General features: G+C 49.9%; 1 protein-coding gene across 3 annotated transcripts; it reads left to right on the forward strand.

The window, feature by feature from the left end:
* The first annotated feature begins 7 nt into the window (after positions 1 to 7).
* On the forward strand, positions 8 to 8,417 carry SGK1 (serum/glucocorticoid regulated kinase 1). Of its 3 annotated transcripts, none has more exons than XM_015074327.3 (12): positions 8 to 196; positions 3,034 to 3,109; positions 3,551 to 3,626; positions 3,986 to 4,090; positions 4,197 to 4,280; positions 4,395 to 4,526; positions 4,792 to 4,904; positions 5,253 to 5,376; positions 5,833 to 5,928; positions 6,394 to 6,549; positions 6,655 to 6,744; positions 7,163 to 8,417. In XM_015074327.3, exons 1-12 carry the CDS (start codon positions 163 to 165, stop codon positions 7,328 to 7,330), a joined length of 1,254 nt encoding a protein of 417 aa, XP_014929813.1. In that variant the 5' UTR covers positions 8 to 162; the 3' UTR covers positions 7,331 to 8,417. The 3 variants fall into 3 exon arrangements, with proteins under 3 accessions (XP_014929813.1, XP_026912631.1, XP_014929812.1); XM_027056830.2 differs by lacking the exon at positions 8 to 196 and adding an exon at positions 1,751 to 2,010; XM_015074326.3 differs by lacking the exon at positions 8 to 196 and adding an exon at positions 2,706 to 2,896.
* Positions 8,418 to 8,661: the final 244 nt, after the last annotated feature.

Genomic DNA, 8,661 nt, shown 5'->3' on the forward strand with positions numbered 1-8,661 from the left:
GCATAACAGAGCAGGACAGCTGCCTCTGACTCCTGCTCCCTATCATCTCAGCTTCCAGCCTTATCAGGCACAAAGCAGGGAGACTATTCCAACCATAACTGAGCTCTACCTTCAGCCTCCAGAAAGTAATCCCCAACGTTCACATCCTAGGCAACCTGAAGAATGAAAGAGGAAGCTATAAAATCCCCTTTGAAAGGTTGGTGTGATTTTATTGCTATAATTTGGAGGGAATGGAGAAAACGAAGACGCTTCAGAGGATCTGAGATTACTTGGCCTACAGAAGGCATGGGGTGTGGAGTCGCAGGGGAGGGTCTCTGATAAAAGTTTTCTCAACTCCGTGCTTTAAGAACAAACACGCAGAAATCTTGGTACAGGTCGGTGTTTCCTGACAATCTGTGCCAAATTTGCTGTCTTCAAAGGGGACGGAATGGTGTGGGAGCAGGGCCCGGCTGGGCTAGTTGGAGTGGAACCTGACGCGGTGGGGGGGCACTGGCAGTAACAAAGTCATATTCTATGAAGGATCCATGGAAGAGGAAGCAGTAATGGGCCACTTAAACTGTGAATTGGAGTTTCCTAAACCTTGCTTTAGATTGGAGCATCAATTTCAGGCATCTCAGGCATTGAGAAGTGTTTTAAAGAGTGAGTCCCAGGCAAAATTTCCCAGCCAGTCTCTGGCAGAGAGAATGTGTGTTCCCTTCCCGGTTTGGGGCTGTTGCCACTGAGCAAACCAAGCAGCAGCTGAGGCTACAGGTCATATTAGGGCAAATGAGGTGCTTGTGCCTGCAAAACAAATCCCTGCCCGGGACGAAAGAAAAAAACCGCTTCACAGGCTATTCTTGGTTTGACAGCTGGTATTTCGGAGTGTGTCAGACCCAGTATGTAACTCAAAAATGGCAGGGCCCTTGGCAGTGAGGGGTCACGGCAGGGCAGCCGCGGCCAGCACCAGCAAGTGCCAGGTACTCGGCCCTACAAACCTTAGTTCCCTGCAGCCGCCTCCCGCTGCCGGCCCAGTCGCTGTGCTCTCGGCTTCCCCGCCAGCGCTGGCCCGCGTCCCCGCGCCGGCGGTCGGGCTGCAGCAGCGCCCAGGCATCTCCCAGCGGCGGGGTTACTGGAAGGCACCGCGCCGCTGCTCTGCAGGCCTTCCCCTCTCTCCACTGCTCTCTGGAGAGCGGACACCCGGCTAATCTTTCACGCGTCCACGAGTCCCCGTTTACCTGGGACTCGAGAGAAAGAGCAAGGTGGTTAAACTGTAAGAAGACTCCCGGGTCAGCGCTGAAATAAACCGGAGGAGGGGTAGGGAAGACGAGGACAGACTAAGGGTGTTTAAGACGATGTAATGCGACCTAGCGGAGTTTTCAGGTGGGAGAGCGGGACAGGGAATCCGGGAGTCGCCGATGCCCGGGGTCACGCCAGGTCGGCGCCTTGCGCGGAGCCACCGCTCCCCTAACGTGCCACTACCCCACGTGTTCATGGCGTGGCGGAGATTAAAGATGCAAGAAAAATTACATGCGGAACGGACAGAATGTTCTCAAAGATTAGAGGGGGAAAAAAAAGTGAAATGCAGATTGTACTTTTTTTTTTCCCTTTAGTGCAGAGACGAATTTTATTTCCGCCCCCTCCCCTACACATTCCTGACCTCTCCCTCCCCCTTCCCTCTTTCTTTCCTTCCTTCCTCCGCTTCCAAGTTCTGGGATTTTGCAGCCTTGCTTGGCTTTGGCCAAAAGCACAAAAAAGGCGTTTTCGGAAGCGGCTCGGCCGTGCACAAGGGCCATTTGTTTGTTTTGGGTCTCGGGGCAGGAAATCTTGCCCGGCCTGAGTCACGGCGGCTCCTTCAAGGAAACGTCAGTGTTCTCCTGTCGCCCTCGCCCGCTGCGCGCCGGCCGCCGCTGCCCATGGGGGAGATGCAGGGCGCGCTGGCCAGGGCCCGGCTCGAGTCCCTGCTTCGGCCCCGCCACAAAAAGAGGGCCGAGGCGCAGAAACGCAGCGAGTCCTTCCTGCTGACCGGCCTGGGTAAGCGCCGCGGCCGCCACGCGGGGACCGTCCCGCTCCGCCGCTAGTCGCTCGGCTCGGGCGAGAGGGGCCGGGGGTGGGAGCTCGTCCTCAGGGTGGAGGGACCGAGGCCGGCCGAGGGGGCGGCGGGAGCGGGGGACGCGCCGGGCGTCCCGGCCCCACGGCGACCCGGCAGATCAGGGCGCGCGGGGCCGCCCTCGGCACAGAGACACCTCGGGCGGGTTGTGCGCGGCCGCCGGCCGGCGGGGTTGGGGGGGGGGGGGGGACGGCCGGCTCCGGGACCCGGAGGGGATCGCCAGTGAGGGTGTGACAAACCAGAGCGGGCACAGAGCCACCGGCTCGCCGCGCGCCGGGCGGAAAGCGCCCCAGTGCCGCGACTCTGATTTCCCAGCCGGGTGGAATAAATGAGAAGGGTGGAAAATTACCCCGGACTCTCCCTGCCCCCGCCCCCTCCGCCTGCGGTTTCCCTCTGTCCCGCGGGGTCGCTGAAAGAGGCAGATAACAGCCCGGCGGCCGGGCCTCCCGGGCAGTCCCCGCGCCCCCCGCCCCCGCCGGGAGGGCTTGCCCTCCCGCCCGGGACCGAACCGCTCGCCGCCGCCCGCCACACAGCGGTCGGGTGGGCCGCGCGGCCGCCGGGGGCGGGGCCGGGGGCGGGGCTAGGGCGGGGCCGGGCGGCGCCGCTTCCTCATTGTGGCGTGAGCCCCGCCCCGCGGCGGCTCGGGGCGTATAAAGCCGGCTGCGCCTCGCGCGCCTAGTGTTGGCTGAGCCGGTGTCTCCTCTGTAACGTCTCCCTGTGCTCTCTCTGCGGAGATGACGGTGAAAACCGAGGCTGCTAGGGGCACCCTCACTTACTCCAGAATGAGGGGAATGGTAGCAATTCTCATCGGTGAGTGTAGGAATTATAGGGACTTCTAGGATGTGCGAAGTGGAAACTTTTTTAAGGTCACGCGTCAAATCAGTGTGTGTGGCGTCGGCCGTTGCGAAGCCATCTAGACGTTTATTTATTTCTCCTTTAATTCACAGCTTTCATGAAACAGAGGAGGATGGGCCTGAACGACTTTATTCAGAAGATTGCCAATAACTCCTACGCATGCAAACAGTAAGTTTGGGGGAGGACTGGGGGAAATAAAAAATAAGTAGCCTAGCTTGTTTATCAGCAGTGAAGGCACACTCTCGTCGGGGTGTCGATCAGGAAGCCGAAGACTTCCCCGAGGGTGGGATCCCTTTTCTCTCTCCAATTCCAGTTTAGAACATTTTAAATATTAAAACAAATTTGCTGATTTGGCCTGGAAGAGAGAGCTGCAAGGTGAAAATTTTCCTGTTTGCCTAATTCACCCCGTTTCCATGAAAAACAGCCCTCATCGCTGTATTTTAAGTGGGCTTATTATTTTCTTTGGTGACTGAGTCATTTATTTGGGTGGTTTTAAGTTTAAACACTCGGACCTGTCCGGGAAAAGTCGATCCCGAACCTTGACTACTGGTGTCGGTGTGCCCCCTTGCGACGAGTCTAGGAGGTTCTCAGTTGTTCCTTTCTCTGCAGCCCTGAAGTTCAGTCCATTTTGAAAATCTCCCAACCTCAGGAGCCTGAGCTTATGAATGCCAACCCTTCTCCTCCAGTAAGTATTCTCTATTTGTGATGCTTCCGTGGAGGCATCTTGTAAATGAGTCAGTTAGTATTCCTACCGTGATGGATTAAAATAGCATTTTCTAGAAATTAGTCTCAAGGTAGGAATGCCTCAGTTAATGGCATAACAAGTGACATAAGCACTGAAGTATTGAGTCAGTGCAGTATTTTAAAAGGCATGTTGCATAAAAGCTTTATCTGGTTACAACATTACTGTGTACCATTTGCAGACTCCCATATGAAATATTACTGTGTACGGATGAAAAGTAGTTTTGATTGTGTTTAGGATGTATGGTGATTGTTGTCTTCCTTTGAGGCAAAGCTATTAAAAGAAAACGTTTTCTTTTCCAGCCAAGTCCCTCTCAGCAAATCAACCTTGGCCCGTCATCCAATCCTCATGCGAAACCATCTGACTTTCACTTCTTGAAAGTGATTGGCAAAGGCAGTTTTGGAAAGGTAATTTCAGATCTGAAGACCTCAGTTTTGATAGTCTTTCATGCACTCTGTCTGACATTCTCAGTGGATGCGGACAGCAAAATGATTTTTTGAATTGAAATTTCAGGTTCTTCTAGCAAGACACAAAGCAGAAGAAGCATTCTATGCAGTCAAAGTTTTACAGAAGAAAGCGATTCTGAAAAAGAAGGAGGTATGAAATGTGATGGATTGCAGTTGGAGATAAGACATTCACTGGGTGGTTTTACCTTAGAATTTTGGTACCACGTTGAAATTTGCCACTAAATCTTAATTGTCCTTTTTCTAGGAAAAGCATATTATGTCGGAACGGAATGTTCTACTGAAGAATGTAAAACACCCTTTCCTGGTGGGCCTTCACTTCTCATTCCAGACCGCTGACAAATTGTACTTTGTCCTCGACTATATTAATGGTGGAGAGGTGAGCGGCGGGAATGGGAGCTAACCTTTGGGTGTCTGTGCATAGCATTCTTGTTTCCAGTTTGAGAGGAGAGGTTTTAAATGATATTTAGGGCGGAAAAGTTACCAGAATTAGCATTTCCTTTAACCTGAGAGTTTCATATAGTTAAGAGACTATTTAGGGCCGCTTCCTGCAATTGTTCTCTTTAGCTATATATGTCAAGTCTAATGAAACGCATTGTTACCAAGCCTTGGCAACCCAGCTGACCTTGTCCTGTCTCCTACAGTTGTTTTACCATCTTCAGAGGGAACGTTGCTTCCTGGAACCACGGGCTCGTTTCTACGCTGCTGAAATAGCCAGTGCCTTGGGTTACCTGCACTCTCTGAACATCGTTTATAGGTGAGCTGCAGGGCTCTCAAGGTTACCTTCCTGGGTACAAAGAAGACATAGCCCTAGCCTTTGACGGAGCCTGAAGATAATTTGTATTTACGTACAGCTTGGTCACCTAAAACCGGATACCCCAGCATGTGAGCCGCCTTGACTCCGTGCCACAAGGGAACTGGCCAGCTAGGATTGTGCCTAATCCAGAATAGATTAGCAGAACAAGGACTCCCTTTTTGTATTCACTGTACAGCCTCAGTGAATTGAAAATGCTTCTGATACCCCAAGCTATTATTTTCCCAGAGGATTTCTTACGAAGTGAAATTAACTTACACAACTACTTTTTTTTTTTTTTTTTCCTTGCAGAGACTTAAAACCAGAGAATATTTTGCTGGATTCACAGGGACACATTGTCCTTACTGACTTTGGGCTCTGCAAGGAGAACATCGAACACAATGGCACAACATCCACCTTCTGTGGCACACCCGAGGTAAGAGCGCTCTTGATTTGGGGACTGGTCTGTGCCCCTCCTTCCAGGGGGCGGCAAGTGCAATAATACTTAAACTACCGGAAGAGTAGATCATTCTCAGAGATTTCTCAGTCCCATTCAGCGCAAGTAAAACACATTTGCTGTTTGATGCAGCATGGGAAATCCCAAGGCCTCATGTTGCTTTCATTAAGACAAGCTGTTTGCAAAAGCCATGGCATAAAAGGTTTTCAGTTCCCAAGTAGGATAATCTGCTGGGTGCCCAACAGCTTCCTAAACATCAGTACACCTAACTGGCCCGTCAGCCTCCAAGCCCAGCAGTTTTATCAGGAAGTAACGTAAAGGCATGTGTCCTGCGGGTGGACCCAGGGTCTCTCGGCCCTCTCAAAGTGCATGCCTGGTCTTGGGATTCCTGGTTTCGCAGACTCCTGAACACTGTTGTCCTGCTTTGTGTTTCAGTATCTTGCACCTGAGGTGCTCCATAAGCAGCCTTACGACAGGACCGTGGACTGGTGGTGCCTGGGGGCCGTCTTATATGAGATGCTGTATGGCCTGGTGAGTAGCACGTTGAGAGTCATGGACTATCGCCCTGGCTTGATAATGCTCCCCAGAACGTAGTCCTCTTGAAACCCAGACTTGTCTGGGCACACAAGTCCCATCTGGTCATTGTGTCTTGCCCTTTATGAATAACCTTATCAGATGCTGATAAGAGAAGCCTATTGGTTATTTTATAGGTGTTTTAGAGCAAGCTCTTAGTGAATTTTTTTTTTTTTTTTTTTTTTTTTGGTAAACTCGCATTTTCTAGATATGACCACACTTAACCTGCATGAAGAAAAATGTGGCTTATTAATGTCTCCTCTCTGATGAGGATTGCGAAACAGACAGTGAAAAATCCAGGGCAGAGAAACCCCATTAAGGGAAGGGCTTTGTCGCATCTAGCATACCACAGTGCATTTCTCTCTTGGTAATGTCTGCTGTACCAAACCCCTGATTAAGCGCTGATTTCCCCTGTTCTTTCAGCCTCCTTTTTATAGCCGAAACACAGCTGAGATGTACGACAACATTCTGAACAAGCCCCTCCAGCTGAAGCCCAACATTACCAATTCTGCCAGACACCTTCTGGAGGGCCTCCTGCAGAAGGACAGGACCAAGAGGCTGGGCGCCCAGGACGACTTTGTGAGTGCCTTCTCCCTGTTCTGGGCGGGCTGGGAAGCACCCTAGACCTCACTGCCCTTCTCGAATTCCACCTGTCTAACTTAACCTCCTGTTTCTTCTCGACAGATGGAGATTAAGAATCACGTCTTCTTCTCCCTAATTAACTGGGACGATCTCATTAATAAGAAGATTACTCCCCCTTTTAACCCAAATGTGGTGAGTGTCTCTTTCTGCCAAGTATAGGAGGTCCCAAAGGGCATTTCTTTAAGTCAGAGGCTGTGGTGGTGGAGGGGAGGGCCCTCAAGGAACAACTTGGCGGGTCCTTTATTCACAAACCACAACCTTCCCTAGGTGAAAAGTGGAATTTTTGTCCCAGCCAAGCTAACATCACTTCTCACCACAGCTCCCAATTCAAGTACCAAAAGCTAAAAAGCGAACACCCTCCGCCTTATTTAAACTTTGTGTGGCCTTTGGCTTCTGTGCTTGAAACGGATGGCTGTTACGGGAGTTTCCATAGAGTGCCCTGAAGAGTCGAGCTCCGGGGTTTAAAGCCCGAATGAGGATTTCCCTGCCCTGTACCCACCGTGAATTCTTGATGCTGAGTGTTTTGTTTTGTTTTGTTCTCCTGCCACAGAGTGGACCTAGTGACCTGAGGCACTTTGATCCCGAATTTACCGAAGAGCCGGTCCCCAGCTCCATTGGCAGGTCCCCTGACAGCATCCTGCTCACAGCCAGCGTCAAGGAAGCGGCCGAGGCCTTCCTAGGCTTTTCCTACGCACCCCCTGTGGACTCTTTCCTCTGAACGGTCCCAGGGATGGTCGTGAAGGATTCGTGTGTGTGTGTGTGTGTGTGTGTGTGCGTGTGTTAAGTGTTCTAGTTAGCCTTCTGGCGGGGCCGCCAGCTGACAGGACGTCTTAAAAGAGAATTTGCACATCTCTGGAAGCTTGCACGTCTTGGCAATCTCATTGCACACTGTTCGCCGGAAGCTTTTCGAAGAGCACATCCTCCTCTCAGTGAGCTCATGAGGTTTTCATTTTTATTCTTCCTTCCAACATGGTGCTATCTCTGCAGTGAGCGTTCGCGTGCCGCCGTAGACAGAGGCAGTAGTCTTATTAGGACGACGCAGCTCTAAGGAGGGTTTTCTGAGGGTCTGACTGGGCTGTGATGTCGAATCTGATGAAATGTGCCTTTTCTGATGAGATCGTGTTAGCTCCAAAGCTTTTCCTGTTGCAGAGTGTTTCAGTTCTTTTTCTTTTTTTTTTTTCCCCTCCCCTTGTGGATTTACTGTGTGAACAGTGGTATGAATGTGGTATGCTTGATCACAGATGGATTTCGTTATAAGCATCAATGTGACACTTGCAGGATACTACAACGTGGGACATTGTTTGTTTCTTCCATATTTGGAAGATAAATTTATGTGTAGACCGTTTTTTTCTTCTGTAAGATACAGCTAATAACTAAAATTTATTGAAAATGGTCTTGCAATGACTTGTATCCAGATGCTTAAAGAAAGCATTGCTGCTACAAATATTTCTATTTTTAGAAAGGGTTTTTATGGACCAATGCCCCAGTTGTCGGTCAAAGCCTGGTATTTTCATTGTTTAAAATGTCACCTGTAAAATGGGCATTATTTATGTTCCTCTTTTTTTTTTTTTTGCATTCCTGATAACTGTATGTATTGTATAAAGACAGTCTGTACATTGGGTTATAACACTAGTATATTTAAACTTACAGGCTTATTTGTAATGTAAACCACCATTTTAATGTACTGTAATTAACATGGTTATAATATGTACAATTCTTCCCCCCCCCCCCACCACACAACTTTTTTTTGTGTGCGATAAACCAACTTTGGTTTGCAATAAAACCTTGAAAAATATTTACATAAATTGTGTCACGTGTGTTATTTCTGTATATCTTGGTTGCGGGGGGAGGGTAAGTAATAATGGGTCCATTTAAAATTTTAAAACCTGGGAAATGCTGCTGTAACTTCCAGCTCGGTGGTTTGCTTCCAAGAGCGTCAGGTTCAGACTCCAGGGGGCTACAGAGTGGTCTTATGATGTCAGTCGTTCATAAACCCATCCAAATAAATCCTTTTCCATAGACAAATGCATTTCACAAGGAAACCATGAA

Source organism: Acinonyx jubatus, chromosome B2, assembly GCF_027475565.1.
Source record: "Acinonyx jubatus isolate Ajub_Pintada_27869175 chromosome B2, VMU_Ajub_asm_v1.0, whole genome shotgun sequence".
NCBI classification, from domain to species: Eukaryota; Metazoa; Chordata; class Mammalia; order Carnivora; family Felidae; genus Acinonyx; species Acinonyx jubatus.

Excerpts from the sequence above, each read along its gene's own strand:
- SGK1 (XM_027056830.2), top strand. The coding sequence starts at position 1,893 with ATGGGGGAGATGCAGGGCGCGCTGGCCAGGGCCCGGCTCGAGTCCCTG. Across the intron at positions 3,110-3,550 it reads AACTCCTACGCATGCAAACA|CCCTGAAGTTCAGTCCATTT; the intron begins GTAAGTTTGGGG and ends CTTTCTCTGCAG. Across the intron at positions 4,281-4,394 it reads CGATTCTGAAAAAGAAGGAG|GAAAAGCATATTATGTCGGA; the intron begins GTATGAAATGTG and ends TCCTTTTTCTAG.